At 35.9% G+C, this 26,730-nt stretch overlaps 1 protein-coding gene across 1 annotated transcript in view; it reads left to right on the forward strand.

Annotated features, from left to right (window-relative positions):
• Positions 1-21,002, forward strand: part of ZC2HC1A (zinc finger C2HC-type containing 1A) — a 35,699-nt gene extending 14,697 nt beyond the window's left edge. The window contains exons 5-9 of the mRNA XM_033066965.1: positions 1,789-1,937; positions 2,793-2,892; positions 3,579-3,684; positions 14,349-14,456; positions 15,569-21,002. Of these exons, the coding sequence (XP_032922856.1) occupies positions 1,789-1,937; positions 2,793-2,892; positions 3,579-3,684; positions 14,349-14,456; positions 15,569-15,755 (650 nt within the window). The 3' untranslated portion in view covers positions 15,756-21,002. The remainder of the gene's footprint in view (positions 1-1,788; positions 1,938-2,792; positions 2,893-3,578; positions 3,685-14,348; positions 14,457-15,568) is intronic.
• Positions 21,003-26,730: the final 5,728 nt, after the last annotated feature.

Genomic DNA, 26,730 nt, shown 5'->3' on the forward strand with positions numbered 1-26,730 from the left:
TCAGATAGCCAAGTATCTGACTGGTACTATGTGTTTTACAAAAGGATGAAGATACAATTCCTGATTCTTAAGAGTATACAGTAATTTCACGACTATAAGGTACACTTCTGGGTGCCGACTCCCCCCATGCGGTTGCTGGCCGAGGCCCCGTCTGCACCCACCGACCGTGGCCCTGCCGGCTCCCCCCGCGGCTCGCAGCTCTCCCTTCCGGGTTGGCAAATTTCCAAACTTTGTCCGTATATATGGCGCACCGGACTATAAGGCGCACTTCTGAGTTTGGACCAAAATTTTAGTCAAAAGGGTGCACCTTATAATTGTGAAATTACTTTAAATTCATCCTCTCTAGTCTGATAAATTTGTGGCTTTGAAAGTTTTCTGTGGGAACTGAGGTCTGCACCAGCCAGAAATGGCATATTATCTAAGAGTTTTCACGTTTTCACAACTACTTTTTTTTTTTTTTTTTTTTTTACTTTCTTTGGTATAATTTTGGTTTGACTACATAGCTATTACAATTCTGTTTCTGACTTTCTGTCTCTTAGGGAGTAGTTGATCTTTCAGTGTTCCGTTTGAGTCATGTTTGAGTAGCAGAGCATATGTAAAATAAATAAATAAAAAATTGTTGTCGTTACCCCATGAGATTCCCATGCTGTCACTTCTCTGTTCTTCGTCTGTGCTTAACTCATTCTTCTTGGGTCACAGTTCATGTTTTGGGGGCTATTGCACCATTTAAGTTACTCAAAATTGTTTATAAATATTTAAATGTTTATAAATATTTTAAGTATTTAAGCCAGACTGCATTTGGACTAGTGACATGTAATCCAAAACTTCTTTTAGATTTTATAATATCTAATTGTAATTTTGGAGGCAGTGACTGTTGAATTTAATCTCATTTTCTTAAATACGTATCTAAAATGACCTAGAAACACACTAATTTAACCAGCTGTGCTGATGTCAAGCTTTTTTTAAGTTGATGCTTACATGGTTTTGAATGCTCTAATCTGGGGCATACAGCATTAATATCTCTGGACACTGAAATACCCAGTTGTCTGAAACTGCAGTCCAAACATATCATTTTCCAAGGGCACTGTATTTTAAAGTGTGTATTTCCAGCATACAAATGATGTCTCTTTTAATATTTTCTGTTTTTTTAACCCAGTGAGAATAATATTTCCTGTATGTAATACTGTTTGCCATGTGACTAAATTACTCTTGTAAAAGTAACACAGCCACCAGTTGTTTTCTTTTGCATGTCTCTAGAGAAAGCTTCTAATTTTGGCTGATTTTCTTCTCATTATTTTTTATTTGTTGAATTTCTGATTTTTTTTTATGATGATCGCTTCCAATATTGCAGTTAGTATTTCTCAGTTCTTTCAATATTGCCAGAGGAAACAGATTTGTTGTCTTTTGCTGCTTGTGTGGGAAAGGTTTTAGTGTATTCCTATATCTTGACAAACTGAACTGTTTGTGATTTTAGAAATTTTTGATTGTTTGTTTAGCTTCTTCTCCACTTACTTCTATCTGATCTCTCTGCCACATCCTTGTACTTCTTTGGCTACCTTCTCTGCAGAATAGCATCTCTTAAAGTGTTTCTGATCTTGATTAGGTTATTTCTAATCCTCAGATGCTCTTATTCATCAAATGAGAATATGCTTTTACCTAGCAATTTGTATTTTGTTTTCAGATTCAAGAACCCGTAATTTCCCCTGGAGAAGAGGCTGGTCTTTAAAAGACTTTACAAACATGCATTTTTAAAACCGATTATTAATGTTAGATTTTTATGTTTTTAAGATTATATTCAGTGTCCATACTGTCAGAGGAGATTTAATGAAAATGCAGCTGACAGACACATCAATTTCTGCAAGGAGCAAGCTGCACGTATTACTAATAAGGGGAAATTGGCAGCTGATACCAAAGGGAAGCTTCCTACTCGAACACAGGTGAGCTATAACGCTTTTCTGAACTTGTAACTTGCATTCAGTGTCAAATCAAGCTTGTTAAATAGTGTGTTGCTTTTAAAAACAATTAACTCTTATTCTGTAGTTTTATTATTTACACTGACTGAAATATTGACACTAAGCATGGACAAGGCTTTTACCTTCTTAAACTGCAGAGATCCATATGACATATGGCAGCAGTTGCAAAGCCAAAACTAGTCATAAATGTAATTGAGAAATGTGCAAATGACAGGTAAAGACAGGTGGAAATAGAGATGCAGTTTTTGTAAAGGAAATTGAATTTCTGTTATGCTAGTTTCTAAATCCAATTCAAGACTTGCTTAAGGGGCAAACAAATATACCTGACTACAGGACAACTGACAGCAGTATTGTGGCTAATTATAGGCTTTAGAGGAATTCAGATGCATTACACAGCATTTTGAATCAGTGCTGGGACTGGTCCAGACCACAAAGGTGAAAATAAGATTTGGATTTGAAAGACAAAAATAATTCTACCTTTGAGTAGTCTCTTTTAAATAAATTGGTCATGAGATGATACTTTTAATCTTAATTTTAGTTTTATTCCAGCTATGGAAAAAGTTGATAAAAGCTGTAGAAAAGAAAAAATGCAGAAAGGCATACAGTTGAACAACAAAACCACTAAGTTAGAGAATGTTTCCTACTAGTATAATCTGTAAGTATTAGAAAATGGGCTATCAGAAACCATTTGCATGTTCCCATACCAGAAAATGGTATTATTATCATCTGTTCTCCCACAGTACCTGAAAGAGCTACCTGTTTTGTTATATAGATAGCTTGATTTAATTGCTTAAATTTCTAGGTTGTATTTTGTTACAGTACAAACCTACTCCAGTTAAGAAGATGCCTTCTGCAGGATCAACACCATCGCCATCATCACGCTTACCACAGCCAAGTGGTGTTAGCAAAACTGTTGTAGGTATGAAATGAATGTTATGAATTGTTCCATGTCCTTTCTAAATAGTAGTTCTCAAACTATGCAGTAAAAATTGATTGTTTATTTGATATAGTGGTTTGTAAAATCTCACTGAAAGTAAATTTGGAAGAGGCATTGATTGCCATCTATCTAAAAAGACTCGAGCACTTAGGATTCTGGTTTATTTATCAGGTCAGTTTTTTTTTCTGAATTGAATGTAAAAAATCATTCAGTGTAGTAATGCATGATTGTATTGAATACTGATCTCTCACCTGAAATTTATCTGATTCTTAATTCTGTAACTAATTGTCTGCTGAAAATTTGTCTGGTGAAAATACATAGTCAAGGCGTGTATACTGTAATTATGCAAACAGTGGTCTATTTGGATTTCAGATATATCAGATATCAAACATGTTCTGTTCATGCATACTTTGACTTTCCCTTTTTTTCTGAGCAAAGTAATTGAGATACACTATGTTTTCATAGAATAAAATACCGTGTCTCAATTACATATTTTTTATACATTTTTTAAAACATTTTTTTTTTATTATCTTGATACTGGCTCATATCTCTGGATTTAAAAAACTCTTGTTTTGAATTTTACAAATAATTTTTCTAATAAATTGTATCATTTCAGCAACAAAATCTTACATTTCCATATATTTTCATGCTTGCTTTTCAACTGCAAGGTGCCTCTTCAAGTAAAGCACTATCTTCTGGATCCAGTGGGAGCAAAATTCAGACATTGTCACCAGCTCATAAAAACTCGCCAGGAATGGTGAATCCACAAGCAGGGTGAGTTCCAGCTAATGTTGTCATTTGTACTTTATTTAATATTTATATTGTTCTAGTTCTGGAAGTCTCTGTGGTTTGTTTCATTTGCTTTATATTTTTTTCCTATGAGCTTCAGAAGTACAGTGTTTTGCCTTTATCCTTTATCTGTACATTTATCCTTTATTTGTTAATGTAGCGAATGTTTAAGCAACACTGGAGAAGGCAAAGGTTTTATCAAGTTGATGTAACAACAAAGGAGGTCAAGAGATAAAGTATATTAAAAAATTGCAGACTAGGCAGAAGTGGTTGGAGTAATGAATTCTTTCTTGGTAAAAGTGAAGGATCTTAAAAAAGCAGAAAACATTAGGCATAAATTCCTACACTTCATAGAAATAGAAGAAAGAGGCTTCTGCCATAGATTACAAGGCAATTGTGACAGGATCTCTCTTGGCACAAAAGGAGGGAGGTTTTCTCTCTTCCATTTCCTGTCTTAAGAGGCAACAAATGAATGAGCACAAATAAGACAGAACCAGTGCATTTACAAAAGCTAGGAGTGCTACATGAAGGTTATTAGAGTTCAGTGGAAGTGCTGGTGTGATCAGATCTGTGACTCATGCTTTGCTGGAGGGCTTTGTGGAGACATTTCACAGAATCTCATAGAGAATCTGTGGAAGGGTTTGAAGAAAAGTGGTGCAAATCTACAGCAGTTTGAGGAGCACAAAGGAGCATGAGAACACAAAGCATGAAAGGAAGTAATTGCAATTATAACATTAGTGATTGAAAAAGATTTATTCCTATAAAAATGAGTTTCTGATTGTTACTGTATAATGTGAAAAAAGCTCAATGTCTTAAGTTCATGAAGACGAAAAGGACATTTTGAAAACTCATGGGGTTGGACAGCAATTACATAAAACTGGGGATTTTTAGTTTATCACTCTTAAATTTTACAGGTTATGCATGAATATGAATTATAGCTTTGTCATGCTTCCTTCCAAATGCCATGTAGCATCAGGATTCAGTTCTGTCCCTCCTTGCTCTATCTGTTCATGATAACTGTTTCAGACACAGGTCAGGTCACATGCAGAGTCCATGAGGTTGACAGATTTTTTTTTTTTTTATTTCCCCCTCTCCTGGGGTCTCACTGGTCTTTGGTAAACTTCACTACCATTTATAGCCATCTGTGCTGTGACTGTCAGAAAATTCCAGGCCCCTTATTCACTGATTTTCTTTATTTCTCCATTTTTAGAAGTTGAATTAACACCTGTTGATGAGTGGCAAACAAGCAGGTCTGCAAACCACAGTAAAAAAGTCAGCTGAGATAATTTGAAGTCCAGTAGTGTAACCCACCTGTCAAGGGAAAGGTTTTTTCCTCTTGAAAGTTCCTAATTGAACTCTGTCTGTGAGGATGCAGCAATTTTGGTCTTCACTTGTTAACAAGGAAGTTCTATTTAATTTTACCAGTCACTTGCTGTTACAATAAGCATATGAAATTTGGTAGAAAATAAACCTCCTTGTGTTCCAGCTATTCCTTGGAGATCAGAGGGCCTGGATGCAGCTTGGCTTAATTTCTGATTTTAACCAGTTAGGCACTATGACTGGTTATGTTCAATAAGAACTTCTACAATTCCAGATTCACAAATAATGCAGTTTATTGAAGCAGCAGCTCATTGACTCTTGTTAGATTGCTGGTGATAAATGGAGTAGGTCCTCAAAATGTGAGTGTACAGCGCTATGCGTAACTGTTCCCAGCTATACTGTTGATGCAGCCAGAGGTGCAAATCTTAACAAAGAGTCTTCCCTGCTGTGGGGAGGGAAGAGAGGAGCAAGCCCATTTTCTATTAAGTAAGGTTGTGTTCTCATACTCAAAAAACAGAGGATTTCAATATCAATTTTAGACTTTTTGGAAAAGTGGAGGTATGACTGTAGTCAGATATAATTGGTTACCAGTTGCTGTGGTCCTAGTTGGAGGAGAAGCAGCTTTTTTCTCATTTTCATTTTGGTGGGTGCATTTTTGAATATATTAATTATCTTTGGATACCTTTGGCTGAATTGGTTGCAACAAAGGCACACAGATCCCTAATAATTCAGTATCATCCTCCACACAGGTGAGGGAGCAGTGAAGGCCACCTGACCTGTCAGCACTTTACAACCTCACATCATTATCTTCCCAGAGGAACAGATTTGTGGCAGAGGCTGGTTGTGCATGGATAAGGGGGAGTGAGGCTGGTGCTGAGGGTGCACTCCTGTGCTTCACTGAGACACCATTGGCCTGAGACACCTCTGCCTGACCCCAGGCATCATTCAGTGTTAAGCCTTGCTCCAGCCTAGTGCAGGATAAGCAAGTGGGTTAGCTACATTTTTACTGAAACAGCTTCATGAATTCTCCACAAACTCACAGCATCTCTGTTTCTGGACATATTAAGTGGCTATTTTCCACAGTTGCTTGCTGGACTTGTTTTCAGTAGTCTGCCATTTTCTCCTCTGTTGTTTGTTGAAAGAACTGTGACATGATGAAGCCAAATAGCAGTTGGGGAGATGTTTGCCCAGGTTCTCTCTGTTTATGCATTCTGCTAAGCACAAATAGATGGCTTCTGGTTGGCACAACTCTCAGATAATGATCTCTGCTGAAAGGCAGTAAATGTTAGCTTGGCTTATAACCTCAATTGCTTGCATAGTTTCCAGATTTTAAGAGTATGGGTGTGATGAATGTGTTTCTGCCTGCAGTCCTTCTCATTTTTTGCTCTAAAAAGCGTGTTCTCTTCTGTTTTCCAACTAGTCCTTATGGTATTTGCTGCTGATAATAACCAGTCTTCCACAGGTGGCTGTTAAATGTGTTTCCTTCCTAAGGGTTGTATCTGTGACCTGGCATTTCTGTTCTTAGCTTCATTGCATTCACTTCTGGGGACTAATTTGTCAGAAGTTATATTGAGGTATAGGAGCCAGTTACATCATGGAAAAGTTAGGTTCCTTAGATTGATCACTGGTGACAATTTTGGCCTTAATCATCTGCCTTAGTATTGGGGGATGAGAAGGAAATATGTTGGGTTCTATTGAAATACTTACAAAATGATACCAGAGCAGGGACTGAGACACTGTCAATGTCCTACATGAGAGTGAAAATAATACTGCAGTGACAGATTTTAAACATTAAACCATCTTGTCATGTAGGCTACGGATAAATGCAGCTGGAATTACTTTCTAAAATAAAAGAACTTTTGAACATTACCCTTCAGTAGGATTAAACAAGATTTATTTCTTTTACTACACTTACGATTTAAACAGTAGAATGAGAAGCCTCCGTGTGAGATTGGGGACCGAAGTCAGACATAACTTATGCTGGCAGATGTTACGCTCTTCTGAGTTGTTAGTGAAACAAGTTGCTAAGCAGTGTTGTGTGGGGCATAGTTTTAAGGGCAGTCTTTTCAATGGAATGTTTTTCTTTTGTCCTTGACAAATATGAAAGAGCCTACACACATTATTTTGACCAGGTTAAATTCCAGGTTTTGCTGTAAGAAACAAGTTCCTGCAGTTTGCACTAAGGGAAACTTGGTGGGTTTTTTTAGGTGTTAATTCAATGTGTAACCTTCCATCTTATTGTAATTCTGGATTTTCCAGAGACAAAAGAGCAGGGAGGCTTAATAGTAGAATTACAATTGTGTAGTGCAGTATCAAGGATGAATTCTGTGTAGGAAGTGGCGCCGCAGCCTCCTGTGGAGCCGTGCTCGGTGCCGGGATGCGCGGAGGGACGGGAGCGGCTGAGCGCGCAGTGCCGCCCGCGGCCGGCAGGTGGCGCTGGCGCAGCGCGGGCCGGGGGGGAGCTCGGAATCACCTTTTCCTTTTTTTTTAATTTGAATTCTCCTGTTCTGCTCCCCAAGTAAATCACTATTGAGAGAGCACTGTATCATCAACATAAGCTGTGTTAGTGCCAGCGAGGCTTACTTTGTACATGTAGATCAGGATGTGCCACCTGAGTTCTGCTGTGACTTTTGTTTTTCTGCCCGTAGAGGGTAAAGACACTGACAGTCTCTCCAGTATGAATGAGTGTTGCATAAGGGCATCATTTCTGGGTCAGACAGAGCAAGTCAGGAGTAGCATGTGACTGTTGTAGTCAGTAGGAAAATCTTCATTCATTTGGGTGAAAATAGGTTTGTTTTCTTTTTGATACTGAAGAACTGAGAAAAGGAAAATTAATTCTGGATAAGTTATGTCACTAGGCTTATAATCTGATATGTTATGAACCAAAGTTTGTTATGTATTTTATAACAGTATACAGGTTAGTGGTGTCTTACATTTCTTGAGGTGTATGGCAATTGTAGTCAGAAGTAGTCAGATATTCAGGAGAAAAAATTGGGTAGGCTCTTCTTAACCTAAGGGTAAGCAAACAGGTGAACTCCACACCCACGTGCAAACAGTTTTGCCCAGCAGAACATGACACCACTGTTTATGGCCAGACAGGATTTTGCGTGTACAGATTAATTCTGTCCATGTTTTATTTGTGAACAGTTTTGTTTCTTTTTTTAATCATACTTGGAAATTATATGATAATTTTTAATATGGAAAATGAACCTTAGAAATTAATTTATAATTTACATTTTATTCTGGGGATAAAACACAGGCTTTAATGTTAATGTTTCCCTCCTGGGAATCATGTCCACTAGTGACACATCCACTGCTGTCTTACAGCTGAAATACAATGTGAACAGCACACCAAATCAATAACAGTAATTTTAGTTCCACTTAGATATTTGCCATAAAGCATTTGCAACCTTTAAAAACATTATCTTTTTTAAACAGTTTGTTCCTTTTCTGAAGATGTAACTTAGAGGGCTTTGTTCAGTGAAGTCAAGATAGCAAGTAGCTTGGAGATCTTTGCATTTCAAAAGATTGTCATGATCATGGGGTTTTTTTCATTAGAACGTGTAAGGGCTGTCACCTTTGGGTTTTTGGTTTTGTGAAGGTGTGAAAGAATACTGTAGTGCTTTATTTTGACAGTGTTATGATGGCTTCTAGGATATTTCTTTGGTATTCTACTTGGTATTTGCCTGGAGTTCACAGATTGCGTTGATAATTTGTTGAAGTTTAAAAACAACTAAGAAAATCATGTTAGGTTGGAGTATGTGTCTTACAGAGTCAAAGACCTCAGTCTTGCTTCTCAGTTTCTTGGGAGTATATAAAGAGTCTTTTGTGTCGGGTATTTGTATTGTATCATATTGGGTCAAACAGGAGTTAATTAGTTTGAACTAGAACATCTGTTTGGGAGGCTATTTGTAGGTTTTACTTTATGATGATAAGATGATAGAAATGCAGAACTTGATTTGAAGATCTGATTTTCTAATCGAAGTTGTGATTTCTGAAAAGCTACAGTTTTCCTTATGAGGATGTGAGAGAGGGATTTTTTATTGTTATTATTTTGTTGGTTGCCTTTTTTCAAAATGTTTTTAAAATTTTGATTTCTGATTTATTCTTTTTAGTTTGGAAATTTTATCCATAATACTAAAACCAAAAAGTATTAAAGTATGGGCTGTGTATATAGTACTGTCTATTGTAAATGGGGTTTGTGTTGTTAAAACAAAGCTGGATTTCTTTCAGGCTGTCCTCTATTTTGCCTTTACAAATAAATAAAAAAAGAAAAAGGAAAATTTTTCTTCACAATTCTAGACTTGTACCTATATATCTATTATTTTCTACTGTTTAAACTTGCTATAACTTGTAATTATGAGCCCCCTTTTCTAGACATGGTGTATGACATCATGAAAACTGCTCTTGAAAGAGACCAAATGTGAATACATTGTGCAGTTGAGAAGATAACTGACATTAGTGTTTTGTTTGAAAAAGAATTTTAAAAAATGTATTGGAAACCTGATCCAATGTCTATGAAATCCATTCCTCATCAAAGCAAGAAGACACCCTTTTGTTTGCTGGATAATTAAAGTCTGGTTTGTCCTTTTTGGTAATTTTTTGGTAATATAAGTACTGAATTGTGAGTATATTTCATTTTTTTTTGCATAACTTGAATAGCAATTTAGCACTGTCCTTATGAGCACCCCTTTATATATTTTAATAGTAAGATGGACGAGTTAGGGCCACCACTGCAAAGGTTTTATGACACTCATACAAAAACAGCCAGTACCATCAAAAGGCCCAATGAGCCTGTAAAGAAGTAAGTATTACAAATCAGTGTGGCTTATCTATTTTGCAACAGCATTTCTCCTAAGCATTAAAGTGTGCCCTTGATGAACGTCAGCTGCCCAGTATTATCTTCCATACAAGTGCTGTGGGAGAAGAGTGGATGATGTAATTAGTATCAGAGTGAGGTAAACAGCTTCACAGGACAGGGAAGATGAACTTTCCCTCAGATTTGATTTCTTGTGTCGCTGCTTGATTGCAGATAAAAAATAATGAATTTACATCCTGATTACAGATTAAAAGTAATGAACTTGTGCCTTTCTATATGCAAGATGAAACTGATTTGCATGATGCAAATCTGAAGTAAGCATTTAAGCCTGATAACTGTTCTGGATTTTGATAAAGTAATTTTATTCTCTTAAGGTCAAATATTTCTCTGACTCCTACATATATAAGGTAGCTGTTTATGGTCCAAAAACATGAGGAAGGCAGACTTTGTAATGATAGGTAGAGTCTTTGGTTAAGTCCAACTTACCTCATATAAAGATTTCTGGATATTCAGAAGTCTTTACAAGATCTAAGTTTGGAAGGAAGCTTATTCCAATTATTCTAATCTTTTAAAAAGGAAATAAATACCAAATTGTAGTTAAGCCTTTGTTATATTTTGGAAGATACTAAATTAAAATACACTTCTTTTTCATATTATAAAAATAAATAAGTAATGAATTATGTGGCACATACATGGAATGTATTGCTTTACATAGTAGAAATGTGTCTGAATCTCTTAGTGCTGTAACCAAAGCTGTAATATCTTTAAGACAGGGGCAGAATATTTGACTTTGGCTTAGAAGAAGCAAAAGCAATGAAAGGAATGGGAGCTCTTTTTAGACAAACAGAATTTCTTTGTTTTTATTTGCTCCTCTGCATATTTGGTTAGAGTTATAAATCCTGTGAACTGTCAAAAATTAGCTCAGTTTTTCATATTGTAATAGATTATTAAGATGTTGAAAATTTAGCTTACTTACTACAATTGCTTAAAATAGGCCCTATGCATACAGCAGTGATTTGATTTTTGTTTTCTAGAAAAATTCTTTTAGAGTATAGGCACATCTGTTCTTACTGTAGTATCTACTCAGTTAAAGAATTAAATCTGCCTTACTTGCAGTGGGTTGTTCAGTATGTTGTATGCCAACAGCGTTGAGCAAGTGTGAATAGTTCCTAACCTTTCTTAAATTCAGCATAGCAATGTGGGTGGCTTATGGCAAAGATTTCTGGACTTTGGGATGTATACCATTAGTCAGCACAAAGTTATTTATGACTTTGCACAGAACTATGAGCTGTTGTGGGTAACAGTGACAACTGTCAAGAACATCTGTAAACACTCTGTCTAAGAAGCAAGATATATGTATCAGTATTTCAAGACAGAATTTAACCAAATTATGAATGCATGCATAGAAAAAAATAAGCTTTTATACATTACTTTCAGCTTTTTATTTTGCAAGCAGTGGTAATTCAACTAGATGTACAACATGAACTACTTTAGGAAGGGAAGTCACTTTCAATCTTTTTTTTTTTAATAGAAAGTGGATAAAAATTTCTTTAGAGTATGTCTAGATTTTAAGTGTTCCAGCTGTTATTGGTGCACAGACTCATCTGCTGTCAAGCTCTATTCATACTTCATGTGTTACAATGTAGAGCAGGGGTTTATGCAGCTTTTCAAAAACAAAACACAAAATCCAACCAAACAGGAAAAAAACAAGAAGTGGACAAGTATATAGAGAAGGCAGAGTTGGGGCAGATCAGAAGAAACCAAGCTGTGGTTACACAAGTTGTAATATCCAAAAATATCTGACTTTGTCTGAAGGCATCTGTCTCTAGAGATCAGATTGCTGCTTCAGGGTGCAATTTCAAGATTTGTCACCAAACCTGGTGCTAATTGTGTGTCTAGATTTGGGCTGAATAAAGTTGTAGAGACAGTGGCAGCATACTCCTTGTGTTGATTTACTCATCAAAAATGTCAAAAATCACAGAATGGGTAAGGCTGGAAGTTTCTGGTCTGAAAATATATTTGACATTTCTTATATATTTTTAAAAAAACTAGATGTGGAAAGAGAATGCAGAAGTGTTGCAGAAAAGTATGTTTACACATCTTGGAATTAAAGTGTCTTGTTAAATCTTTAATGTGCAGTATTTTATCTGTTCATGAGACTTTGCCTCCTGTGATATACAGGGTGGACTGTGCACTTTGAATGTGACTTTTCAGTATTTTGATTTCCTCCCCTCCCCAGCTCAGTCAGTGGGCTGAATGCTGTATTAAAATACTGATTTCTCTGAAATTTCTTAAATTTTTTTTTCTGAAAAAGCTTCACATGAATTTTTGGAGTACTTAGTGAGATGAGAGTGTATGATATTGTTGAAATACAGGGAAGAATAGTCAACTGGTTTTCACGTAAATTTATTTCAAATATCGAGGACTCCTAATGTGATGTTCAAAATTGATTCAAAGTACACTCTGAAGAGACATGAATTTAAGAAACTATTGCTGTTAGTTTTGAAAAGTGGTATGTTGGTCCCAAGGTGAAAAACCAGAGAAAAATGAGTTAGTAATAATTTTGAATTTTTTTAAAATTACTTGAAGCTGTCTAAACAGCTTCATAATTCTATTCTTAGCTTTATTGCCTGATCATCCCTGATCCATGATGATCTGTGTGTGCAGATTAATTTTTCTTTATATGCTTTTCTGTCTTCCATAACAGGTGAAGTAACAGTCCATATGTTCTTTCTACATGGTGCTATAGTGAGTTTACTCAATTATAAGCAAAGGTCACTCTTCATTGTATAATGAGATGGGGAAAATAGCACAAGATGAGTATTTAGCATCTGTACATCATAACAGTGTAATTTAGGTTACATTTAGAACTTTTATTCTAGAACTCTGTAACTTCTGAAATACTGACATAACTTCCAGTAAGTTTTAATTCTGGTACAACCGATGCAGTGCTTTTCAGTCTGCACAGTATTTTTTAAAATTAAGTCCATCTTTAGAATCTCCTTGCAAAATGAGGGGACAGACAGGAAAACTAATGGAGAAGGTTAGTGTTCTGCCCAGTGAACCATAATCTTTGATCATTCCCTCTACCTGTTGCAAGTAGAAACCATTCTTGTTAAATTTAAATACTTTAGTTAGATATAATTTCAATTTATTTAATCTTAAATTTAGTTGCTGAATTCTACCATTGTGCTTAATTACTTGATCACATTTCCACTGGTTGAAGTGAGAGAAGGAGCTGAAAAGCCATCTTTATTCCATGTGTATGACATGAAGGGTGAAAAGTTTTATGCAGCATGTCTGTAATTTGGGAGTTGCTACCTGTTCCTCAGTTGTGTCGGTGTTGCGTTTGAAGTTACTGGAGTTGAATGCATTTCCTTATATGTGGTTTGAAAATCAAACCAAGACGAGATAGTTTATAATTCTTAAAGGAGCATTTAGGTTTATTTGAAGGGAATTAATGGTCTCTTGGTGACTAATTTTTTTAATGGAGTCTTGTTTTAATTTTTTTAATGTTCTTGAGAGAGTCTGAACTTAAATTTCATTTATCCGTTGGTGCTCAAGAATGAGAGCAGAAAAACTTGGTTATGCACATGATGTCATAGTGTGAAGGTTTGCCAAAGAAGAAGAAATCCCAGTGAATGGTAATTCTTTTGAGCAATGATGAAAACTTCTGTCCTTGATAAATAATGATAGAGCGATGTCCCTTCCAATTTTTTTTGTTTAGTGTTACTCAGATTTTTCAGGAGATTCTGATGTTTCTCTACTCATCAAAGCCAGCAGCAAGATGTTCTCAATGTTTGGGATGTGCTGATCATTGCATACTGGCTTCTTATAATACTCATGAGTCCTGAAGGAACAGTTTCCATATCTGTGTGGTCATACTGTTGACCCCAACTTTAGTAACACTGACAGTTTAGAAAAAATTGAGGCCCTAAAAACCACCTGGATGCACTTTCTTTTTTTTCCTTCTATTTATATTTATGAGTATAATTGTGCTTTGAAGAAAAAGGATTTACAGCATTATCTAAGAAGAAAAAAAGTCTTGTTCACTCACTTCATATCGGTCACAAAGTATTGAAAATATCTACAGATCTTAAATTATTGAAACCTGCAGTTATCTGCAGTTATCTTTTATCCTAAAAGACCTACCAGTCCTAAAAAGTGAGTTATTAATTGTCAAGGTAGACATTAGAATGTACTGAGCAACCAAAAATGCAGGATCTACCTGTTAGGAAGTGAGACACAAGTACAGGAAGGGACTTGCTGTTTCATTTAACTTGTCATTGTAAGGTTCAAGTCATAACAGTTCAAACCATGCAAGTTATGCCAAAGCTCCTCTGTCTGCTGCCGGTAGGAAATTAGTTATTTTTCGTACAGTTAACTAATGTGTAGATTGATGCACTTTTATATATGTGTGTGTGTGTGTGTATATATATATATATGTAATTTGAAAATGCATATTCTTGTATATATGGGTGTAAATCATCAGATATTTCTTCTATTTCAGAGGTGCAGCAAAAACCCGAACATCAACCCCTCCTAGTGTGGCAAGAGCCATGAGCACGGGTGCTTTGACAAACAGAAGAAAAACTAGCAATTCAGACATTAACTTAAGGTAGCTTTTAACTTCGTGGATTTTGTCATTAATAGAGCCTTCATTAAAGGGAATTGCTTACTGCAGAAGAAGTTGGGGAATGTATTATTCTCTGCAGTTAATAGATGATTGTGGATTGTACAATTCCTCCAAAGCCATCTTCCCCTGACCCCTGGAACTTGCTATAATAGATAAAGTATCCTAGATACGAAGGTTGAGCCAAATTCCTTAAGAATTTGGTCACACTCTAACACTTTGGAAGATAATTGGTTAGAAATTAGTTTGTGTAATTGGTCAGTTTACCTTTAGAACTTCTCACTTATATTGGATGCTCTTCTTTGTATAAACTTTTATTGGCTGTAGTTTGAATCCCCCCTGAACTTATAAATATGGCTGTCTGCCCTTTGTTCTGAGAGAATCCTGCTTGACCACCCTTCACATGAAATAAAGATTCTTGTGGAACTCATCAAGTAAGGCCTCCGGTCTTTCTCTGCTGGCTAAATGAGAGCTTCTGAGAGATGGCTGATCCATATTGGCACTCTCAGGTCCTGGTAAAACTACTACCAGGGACCAAAAAGAAAGTTTACAAATGATCAATATTATTTATGCTCTTTTTTATTTTTTTACATATTTATCATCTGACAGCACAGCTTTATCATCAGCTGTCTGAGATGTGCACAGAAAACTCTGTTGGAAATGTCAAATACTGTTTGGGAGCTGTTGAAAAAAATAACCAAATATTTCAGTAGAAACTGAATGAAATCTGCATGCTAAGCACACAAATTGTCTTGCCCTTTTAAAGGGTAGGATGAAAATTGTATTACTTGTTTACCTTCCTTTTTTTGACAAGTTAAGTTTTAAGTTTTCGAGCACTCTAGTTAAACTAAGTAGTCAATGAAATATTTGATCCTGCTCCTCGAACTCTGGTGTTTTTTCTTGTAGGGAAGGTGGGTATCTGGAGATATATATGGGAGCCTGGGTAGCATTGTATGTAAGATATACCACTGTAAATAGGAAGTGCAGGCATAAAAATGACAGTAACAACAACTACATTAATTGTCAGGATTAGACTAATTTCACTTTGTTATACTGAACTGACTTACAGAGAATATTCTTTATCTGGGAATTTTCAGGTCTGACGGGAAAACTGGGTGTGACAGTGTAGATTATCCATCCCCAGTCAATGGAGGAAGTGCAAAAAGCACCGAAGGAATTTCACCTGTGCAGTTATCCAAGTTCTGCCATGAATGTGGAACAAAGTATCCAGTGGAATGGGCAAAGTTCTGCTGCGAGTGTGGAATTCGAAGAATGATTGTGTGAACACATTCCTTAAAGCAGAAAGAAAACAAGAAATTGGAGCATCTGCTTGTACTGTTGCATGGAAAGCTTGAGCACTCCATCCAGTTAGACTTTATGCTGCAAACGTTGAAACATCATTTTGTAATTTTCTGAGTGCAATCTTCTGGTTACACAATTATTTATAAACAATGATATATACTGTATATAAAAATAGCAGCTACCTAAACTGTGCCATTCGAGGAAATACTCTTTACTCTTTGTTGAAAATATTTAAAATTAAGGTAAAAATGCGTTAAGTAACCTAGGTAGCAGAAGAGGTTCAATGTTATTTTTTTTGCAAATCCTACCAGGCAAAGAATTTTTAAAATCTCTTATGTAGGGTAATACTTACCTCTGGGGAACTAGCTATGAACAACATGGGCCTCAAAAGTTTCTCTGTGATGGCATTTCCTTCATCTGTGATGGTAACTTAGATACTGTGTTCTAAGTGAGAACAACATGAACTCCTTATGTACTCCTTATAAATTCCCAGATAAAAGTGTAAAAGGTTTGGGTGTTTAAACTTTTCAACAGTAATATGCTAATTGGACTTTCCAGTTGCTTCCTAGGATTTTTTTAAATAATTCAAGTGGAAAGACTACCTGAGAATTCTCTTTGTATCTAAGAAGAAAGGCAAGATTTTCTTTTTGTGGCTTTCCATGTTCTGTTTTTCAGTAAAAACCTGTTAATATTTTTATGTATTTATAAGGACAAATATGGTATTAGTTTTATTAATATTCATTTTATTAAGTTCCTTTTGTTTGGAAATACTTGTCTTCCTCCTCCTGTGCTCCACCATGACTAGCATATCTAAAGGTGTTGTGCTTTGTCTTTGTCCTCTTTCCAAAGGTCCTGCTCATTTTTTTCTTTTCCCTTATTTCCTCGGACTTTTCCAAGGAAAGTCGAAGTCTATGCTTATCCTACCTAAATGTTGAACTCTTATTTTGAAAACAGCCTTCTTGATGTGTTCAATACCAAAAAAAACCAATTCTGTAAAAATGAACGCTGTTAGAGCAGTAGATCTTGATGTAAGTAGTCAGGTTTTTTTAATTCTTATTCCTATGAAAATAGCACAGCTTACACATATTAAAGCGTAAGGGAGTAACTGTGCTTCATTGGCATATGTGTTAATACTTGACTTTTTTCCAATTTTGTGTATTCCCGATCTCAGCAGTCTTTTCAAGTTAGTAATAGACTTCACATTCATCCATTGGGAAGGAAGGGACTTAAAGTTGTTGGGTTTTTTACCAATTACTCAGCAAATTAGTAAATCACAGATTTACTAATAAAACCATTCGCAAGCCAAATCACTGAATTTGGATTATTTTGTGAAGTTTTGCTTTGAAGTACTTGCACCATTTTCATGATGCGTTGCAGAACAATCTGGAAAAACTTAACTGTGCCTTTCACACAGTAATTTTTTTTTTTGTCAGAAACTGGTACTTTCAGCTCACAAACACCATTAGTTTCAATTTATTTAATTTTGTTACAACTTACACAAAATATAATGTAATGTTCCATGATGGCATTATAGTCGTTGCTTGCATTCTTAAAAATTGTGATTTTCAATGTGACCTATCTGGGAGAAAGCATGATTGAAGAAAAGCATTTTCAAAGCAGACACCAGTCTAAGAGAATGAGTGATTTAAGAGACTTGATGTGGTTATGTTGCAGGCCACAAGCTATTGATGCTTTAGAATTAGTTCAGGGAATGTCTTGCACTTTTTATACAAATTTTTTTTTAGAAATTATCCTTCAGTGTAGTCTTTTCATAATTGGTGTAAACTGGCTACTGAGCATGATATGATGGATGACTGGTAATGATAGTTAGAGCTGATAAATCCTAGCCAGTTTATTTTCTTGCTGTTTGGATTCTAGGATCCATATTATGGCACATTCATGTCGGTATTTGGAAAAACTGGAGTTCCGAATTCTTTCCATACATAAGCCTGTTTTGGAAAACTTGCCCTGGTCTTGGGCCATGGAGGTCTGCAGACTGAAGTGTTGTGAGCTGACAGTCCATCAGCAAAGATTCCGGTCCCGAATAGGTTTGCTCAGATTGTGAATCTACTATTACCTGATGAATTTGCAGTTGTTTCTGCTGGAAAATGCATTTTTCCATTTATTAAAAAAGCTTTCTACAAAGGGAGTGTTTACTACGGCACTATACCTTTCAGATTTTCCAGGATTATTACAACTGTAGGAAAAAACATACTGACTGTCCTTTGAATTGTAGGTGGCAGATTTCCTAATTTCAAATCAATACTCATACAGTTACTGTATTTTCTGCTTTGTGAGCTGTTAGTGAGATTCTTTGCTTTCAATGCAGCATTTAGTAAATTACTTGAGTACCACATCACTTGCCTCATTTACGCTTATATGATTTATCATGAGGATTAGATAGGGAATTAACCTGAAAGGAAAGAGAAGTTTTTAAAACTCATCTTTTTATTTGGCCCTACAAAGAAGATATATGAAACACAATTGGCTATTGATAGTAACACTCAATAATACGTGTGTGTTGTAATAACAGTAAATATAAGCAGACAGTGAAATTCTTTTTGACTCTGTAGTTCAGTGCTGTATGGTAAGACTTCTGAGAGGCCCAATATGTTTTGTGCTTATCAACTGATTTTGTTACTGAATGACACAGGTTTCTGGAGTCTGATGTTACAAATCCTAGCCTGTATTACTCAAGCTATTACAAGCACAGATCATCTCAATGGAATTACAACTATCCATCTCAGTGGATGTTTGTACAAAACAGTAGATTGATTTTCATAATGTCCCTGAAGAACTGAATGTGGGAAACAAGTGTGTTATTTTAAAGAAAAAAAATTTCAGAGAGTTGGACTGAATTTTCAATCTTCAATATATTATATGTGTCAAGAAATTCCCAAATTTAATGTACTGGGGGCCTACATCCAAAACCTCTTGCCCTAGTCTTCTCCACACACTTATTCCTTAGTTTTCATGGGAGGAAAAAACATGAACTATGCACTGTCTGTTTATAGTGTCATTTAATGATGCAATTGTTGTGATTCCTATACCAATGTATAACCCTATGACAGATTTACTGTCTGACGTTTTATCTTCCTAATGTCCTTACTAAGGTTCTTCCATTCATTCAAGAAGGGGGGAGAGGGGGAAGGTCAAAGGTAATATTCCTTTTAAAGAAACAAGGAAGAGACTGGTTTTGATGTTTGCATTCACGTTCTATTTTTATGATCTCTTATACAAGGACCTCTCTGTGCCAGGAAAGTAGTGCAGGATCATCAGAACTATGCTGATAGAAGTGCAATGGAGTTATGAAAAATGGTAGCTTCAGTAGTAAAAAAAGCATAGCATAAAGCTTAATCTCTATATTATGTACCTTACACAGGTTTATATTTATGCATGATGCCCACCCTAGGTAGTTTCCGAACTGGAATCTCTAAATATACAGCAATTAAAATATGTGTTTGTATCGAGAATTAGTCTTACACACCACTGCAAGGAGGTGGGCGCAGGGAGGTGCTTCACCCCCATTTCAGGTTGTAACTATGGAAGGAACATATAGGCAGAATTTTTCAGATTTGCCAAAGAGACTTGAAGAGTGCTTGAACTCCCTGGAGGGAGTGGGAAAGCTCCACCTGAGGGTTCTGTGGCTGGGAAGGCGTCAGGCAGGGGGAGCTCTCCATGGTGCTCCACCGCTGAGCCTCTCCTGCAATGCCGGAGCAGTGCTGCTCCAGTGCAGCCACACATCCTGTGCTTTCTCAGGATGGGAACTCTGGATTCTGTTGTAACACCTGACCCAGTCTTTATGCATCATGCATGGTTCTCTGTCATCTGCAAGGGACTAGCTCCTAATTCACCATCACAGCTGAGAGCTGGTGCCTGAAATGCAGGGAGAGCATTTCCGTGTTGCCTGCTTACCGAGACAGTGGAAGGAGGTATGACTGCAGTACTTTAAATAAACAAGATATGTGCACACTGATGCAGGCTATGTAAATAGTCTGCATATAAAATTAGATGGTATTGTCTATGTATTACAAAGGTCACAAGGAGTGCTAGTTTCCATCACATAGACTTTGTATATCTGCAAAGAACAAACCTGTTATAAGTGTTTTTAACCTTGGCTGAAAAAAATGTGTTTAGTAAGAGCACTTTTTTCAATTTCAGTTCTGTCCGGTTTCACTAAGCTATGAATAGTTACATTGGTTGTATGAGAAGGTAGAATTTTCATCTTCGTAAAATTTGTTTTAGTGACTCTGGTGAAAATAGTTTTATTGCCTTTCAAGTACAGCTTATTCCAACTTGTGATTGTTTTGTTGCTGGTTGGTTTGGTTGGTTTTTTTCCAACTTGCTAAAGTAAGGTTTGAGTGACCTAATTGTGTTGTTGGAAGAAGTGTTAGGTAAAAGACTCCATTAGCTGAATTCAGTAGTTACTTGGTTAATATTTTTGTTCCAGTATTCACACTATAAGAGATTACTCTTGCATACTAGTTCATTTCTTGTTTTGTTTTGGGTTTGGTTTTTTTGGTGTTATGTCAGTCCAGAAATATACATGTTTCTGGACAATCTTATTTGCTCCCATTCCACTTCATCTTGCCAGGAAACAACTTTTTCATATTGTCTCTTAATAAGTGTTCATTCTTTACAAAAATGATTAGTAGGGAAATCATATTTCCCCAGTTTGAACATTTGAGTCAGCAAATCAAATACTCAGTTTAATATAGCTGAATATTGAACCCACATTCTAAACAGAAGTGCATGGCTTACCATAGTTCTATATTTCAATTTGGTTTTCTGGCAGAACCATGAATGAATTTGGGTGGGATCAGTAAAGTGCTGAGTACACTTCAACTGTTACAAAACCTACTTTATATGATTGCTCTAGTTCTTGGTGTTCATCCTTCATATGACATTTATTATGTTTCTCTTTTTTATTTATTAATGTTCTGTGTTTCTAAATGGCGTGTTCATTCATGTGTTGGAGGTAAATAATTTTTCAGCATTGCATTTTATGTTTGCCTTGCCCCTCAGTATTCATGAAATACTTGTTTGTGACCATCCAGTGAGGTTTTTTTTTTGGACAGAATTCCTCAGTTTGTTTGCCTCTTATTTAATATATTATGTTTTAAGTGTCAGTTCTGTTTTAATTGATAAATGTAAATCACCACCTAATGCTAACTTGCCATATGTTAACAATAAAGCAAATATGCCAATAAAACTTCTTGTGATGTGCAAGTTTTTGTAGTCAAATGTAAAATTATCTTATATAACATAGCATACATCCTTATGAATATTGTGATAACTGATCTCAGGTACACAAAGAATAGGGTTTTTTAATGGAGTGATTTGGATTCCTAGGTCACCTTGAAAAATATACAGATGTTTAAATCAGTGTGATCTGTTTGTATAAAGTTAACTTTGTATCTCCTCTATTTCCCCAACTACACTGAGAATTTAGTTTATGTCGAGCCCATCACTGTGACATCTGTAATATTTCATTTTTTTTCTCTTAATTATAAAACTGAAAGGGATATTAAACTTAAGCTTGATCTGGGTTTGTTCTCCTTCATGACATTAGAGCACTGTTTTGTTGATGAAATTATTAAGAAAAAAGAAGCAGATGTTTATATTTTTCTTCAGAAGTTCATTTATGTGAGCAGAAATTACAATGAGGATTTGAAGTGCTGATTTATTTTTTTTTTTACTAAATATGGATGAAATGACGTCAATTCCTCTTTTCATTCCTTTTTTTTTTTAGGGGAAACTTCCTTCTATTGAGCTCTTTAGTGTACTTGGAGAGATACAGATTTGAAGGCTAGACTATATAGGACTATTTCCTATGGGAAAGGAATTGACTGGATGGATTCAGCTGGAAAGTTGTGGTCAGTGTCTCTGTGTCCATTTGGAGGCTGGTAACAAGTGCTTTCCCTCGGGACTCTTGTTTTGGGACATTTGTTTTGGTGGTCTTTTAGTATCTTTGTCAATGACACAGTGAGATTGAGTGCACCCTGAGCAAGTTTGCAGATGACACAAAGCTGAGCAGTGCAGCTTACACACCAGAAGGATAGGATGCCATCCAAAGAGACTGGACTGCCATAACTTCTCAAATATCACGGATAGTGACTTAGACACTATCTCTGCTGGTTCTCTCAGAACCCACAGATGTATCACATCTGGTCCCATGGACTTGTCCACCTGCAGGTTCCTTAAATGGTCTCAAACCCAAACGCTCTTGCAACAACATTGTGGAAATCCTTTTGATTTAAATACCTAATTTTTTATCCTTGACACCTTCCCATAAATTCCATGTACTTCTAGATCATGGTTTTGACCTACTCATATTATTTCTTTTCTATGGCCAAATAAATAAATGAATAAATAAATAAATGTGTAAGTGAAAGTGGCAGGGAGGTAGGCATGGTGGTCCTAATATCCTGCACGATTTTCATCCCTTTGTCAATTCCTGAAAAGCACTTTAGTGCCATATTTGTAAATTCAGGAGACCAGAGGAACAAACCAAAGAGCACAAGTCACTGCATTTAGCCATTAGTGTCTGCATGTAAGTGGTGATTCAGGAAATTTGACAACAAGATTCAGGCAGAATATTTATTAAGAGAAATAATCAGAAGAAATCCACAATTTCATAATCACACTATTTAAATTTCTGCTCTGGATCTACCCTTGGTCTTTCCCCAGGGTCGTTCTGGAATTGCTTTATTTCTCTCAAGACTTAAGTTGTGGACTGCTGCCTTAGCAGCTTAAATGGACTGACCTTTCAGTTTTGTAGTAGCTAATGCTGCATCTGTGTATTTTTACTGTAATTCACACTGCCCTTTCCTTGCCAAGTGGTTATTAGGAAATAAGTGCTGGCTTTTCAACTGTTCCTGAATTTCCAAAATATATCTGAACAACTGTTTTTCAGTCTCAGAGACCAACTGAATCCACAGTCTTCTAGGTCATCTTTCAGAAGAAGGGATTTCCTGTCCTTACAATTGTAGTTATTTTCTCTTTATCCGCAGTATGATACGGGGAGATGTTTCCTTTCCCTGTTCCATAAAAGATTTATGGGTTGGGGTTGGTTTCAGTTTTTTAAAGTGTTTGGAGTTAAAGTTGCAATCTCTTACATGAAGAGCTAAAGAGAATGTATGAAAATCTCAGCCACAGTTTACAAAGTTACCACTCCTGCCTCATCATCACCATAAATACATGGGGGATTGGAGAAAGCATGGCATGCTTGCTTTGCTCTTAATCTCTTCCCTCTCAGATTCAATACAGTGATCTTATTCCAGTCCAATACATAAAGCTGGTGATGTTTACAGTCAACTGAGCCAACAGTTCTTTGAAGCACATCCTATGCTTTTTTCAGGTGTTTGTTCTGAGGACCAAAATTTTTTCAGAATAGTTTTATGGAAAAATTCTTTTAGCACAGATAAAACAGTTTATTAGTTTACTTCAAACCAGGAAACAACAGGCTGGCTTAACTAAAGCTTTCCTGAAGTATTTAGTCCAAGATAGATGGCTGGTATGGAAATGTTTACCTAAACTGAGCAGGTTACAAGCAACTAAGAAATGGATATTTTAAAACAGGAAGTGCTTAGAATAACTGACTATCTCTGGAAAAAACCTAAAAAAGGAGTCATGGCAGTCAAAATTCAACAGCCCAACTTCATAGAAGACAAATATTTTATTACCAAAGGCGTTATATCAAAGTAAACTGCAAAAGAGTAATAAACAACTATAAAAATACTTATATTTATTCAAAATTAAATATGAACACTTTATTAGTTAAATGCCAATATATTATTCTCTGACAATATTCACATATTTTAAGTCATGTTTGCCTAACATCTTAAAACATGTTATATAAAATAATTGCATATGAGAAATCACAATCTGAAGCTAAGGAATTCTAGCTCCTCCTGCAGCTAACTCTGGGTTGATCAAATGCACGAGTGTAGTGCTGCTTCCAGTCAACTAAACAATTTACATTCAGGCATCTCCTTTTTCTTCTTCCACAGGATTCAGTCTTCTGTGCCAGCAGAAGCATGCTGCATCTCTCAAATCAGTACCCTTCCTAAGTTTTTCAAAAAGCTAACTTCTTCCTTGTTTTTTCCAAATCCAAATCAGTTAGCACACCCATCAGATGCATACTGAAAACATTTCTGTGTCAGGAGAACATATCCAAGATAAGCTGCTGCTTTGGTAAATTGTTACTTTTGGTCCTTGATGCATTGTGCATAGATATAAAGAAACCAGCTACATTTTCGTACTCTTTACCTGTAGATTCCAAGATGTTTTTATAAATTCCAGCAGACATGCAAGTGGCTGCTTTCATATGACAGTATTATAAAGTTACTTGAAAAATCAGAAAACTCAAACTAGTTTCCATAGCACAAAGGTTGTACACAGACTTCTGCTGGTCTTCTATTTCCACTTCTTGGACTTCAGCAGCTTGGTTCAGCCATTTCTGTTTCTGTTATATTCAGGAACAAAGTACAGTAGCCTTCCATCAGAATTCTGGCATAAAGTGTTCATATAAGCGAGCAAAGGTTACTTGAAGAATGCATATAAAATGCAAAAATACCAAGTAATGCCACTTCAAAAGATAAAGAGCAGGAATCACCTGGAATCACCTGGAAATTATTTTTTCAATTTATTCCAGCAGGATCGAAGGCTAGATATATTTTCTTTCAGTTCACAAACTTCTTGGTAACATTTCTTTTTGGGCTGTTCACCTGTCTCTGTATCTTCTATATTAAATACATCTAGGCAAACCTGAAACAGAACAGATTGTATTGTTATCTGTGAACTGCATCTGAATACTGGAGAGACCCTGCCCATGGGAGTGAGAATGTGGCTTTAACTCAGTGCAACAAGCACACCTGAAACCAGTGTGTCCAATTGAGAACTTGTACATCCTCTATTACAGATTAAAATTTATACTCCATTGTCTGGAGGACTGAGAAAAATAAAGTCAATTAAATTGTGAGCCAAACTTTGGCTATATGTGTTGAGGCTAATGGAACAAGACAGAGCAGTTCCATGGCCTGGTGCTGTGCACTGGCATTCAGGATCTCAGCCAGGCAAAACTAATGTGGTTCATGTTCATATTCAATGACTGCTCATCATTTTTTGCTAAATTATTTAATTGGTCTTTAATAAAAACAGGTGTCCATATGGTTAGGCAGGAGTGGCAATGGTGACACTGACTTCTACGACTTGACTGGGATACCTTTAAAGTAAGGCAAATGTTGGATTCACCAGGGGTGACAAAGCAAAATATGGTCACCAACATTACTTTGAAGATCTTGTCCCAGATTGTAAGTCTTTCCACTTCCAGGAAAACAATAAAGAGTTAAATGAAGCCTTCAATCCATCTGTTTAAGCATTATACCCTTTGGTGCTTATGTGGAGACTTTTTGATGTTAATATTTTTGTGTTCAATAGGTAACACTGAGCCACACTTTAAGAACACTCTTCCTTTGCTACAGTAGTATGTAGTTCATTGTGCTACATTTAAGTGGCACCTCAAAAAAAAGATTTCTGCCAAAGACTAAAATAAATATTATCATATCTAATTGTTCTTGTTGAATATGAGACATTGTGGTTAAAACAAAGGCCAAAGAGAGTACAGAAAAAAAGAGGATCACACCCTAACTGTTTGTTGAAACAAAGAAAAATTAAACATTACTCTTAGGGTTGGTGAGAAGTTACAACTCTGACTCTAGAGAAGTTTGAACGCCTTCTTTGCACATGTCCTGGTCATTGTCTCTCACTGGAGAATTAACTCAGTTATTTCACTTCTGAACAAGAGCAGATACCTTCACCATAGACTCCAGATAATTGTCTTAGTCTTTGCACTGAGCCTAATGTCTATTACAAGACAAATGCTATAATGGAAGAGCAAACTTCCTCTGGCATAGAACGTGCAAGGTAGTTGTATCTTCTGGAGGTGGTTGAAGAGCTCTAGAAAATAAAAATGGTTAAGCTATTACTTCAATAAAGATGAATATCAACTCACCTTTTCTTTTTTATTTCTACATTTACACTGTAGAACTTGTAATGTCCTCACATGAGACGAATGCTGCTTTCACTCTAAAAGGTTTGCTGAGTCTCTGCTTCTCATAGAATCTGAGCATGTTGCATGCCATGCTCCGTAGTGATTCTATTTCCTGTCAAGAGAGCAAGGAAGATATGTCCTGAAAAGTTGGTGCACCATTATTTATTTGCAATGTTGGTTTATGTTTTAAAAAACCCCAAACCCTCAATCAATTACTATTGGTTCCTTTTGCTTTCATAGTGCAAATCTTTTTCAACAAAACACATAATTAATCTGATTTACCTGCCATCTTTTTTAGATATTTAAAGCAGAAATTTTTTAGTAGTAATAATAATAGCATAATGATATTAGAGAGAAATCACAGCTGTAATCAAATCAATTGATGCACTTAGAAAAACAAATTCTTTTTGCAGCCAGTCCTTTTATCAAGTCATGATAAAATCAGCAGCAAAAGCTGACAATTGTGCTTTCTGGCACTTGAGATTTGCCAAAAGTACTCTTTTAAAGCTTTTAGGTCTGAAGTGAAAAGCTTAGCTAATAGAATTTTCTGTAGAAAAAAATAAAAACAGAGATTGGAAAAGCTGAATGTTTACTTCCCTTGTCAAAAAGTAGTGTTGTGTCTGTTTTGGATTAAAAACATAGAAGAATCTTCATAGCAGGAAAAAACATCCACATTTTTTGGATATGTAATTACTTAATATTTAAATGTTTAAAATATCAATTTACTTAAGACATCATATAATTTCAGATTTAAAAAACAAACCATCATGAATTGTGATTCAGCTTTTAAAACTAAATACTACCCTATCACACTATTTTATCCTGGACTGTACTAAGAACTCATTTGGGTTTGTATTCTCTAAAGTCTAAAAAGTTAAATTTTACCTCAGTATCATTGCAGAA

Source organism: Catharus ustulatus, chromosome 1 (genome assembly GCF_009819885.2).
Source record: "Catharus ustulatus isolate bCatUst1 chromosome 1, bCatUst1.pri.v2, whole genome shotgun sequence".
Classification (NCBI taxonomy): domain Eukaryota; kingdom Metazoa; phylum Chordata; class Aves; order Passeriformes; family Turdidae; genus Catharus; species Catharus ustulatus.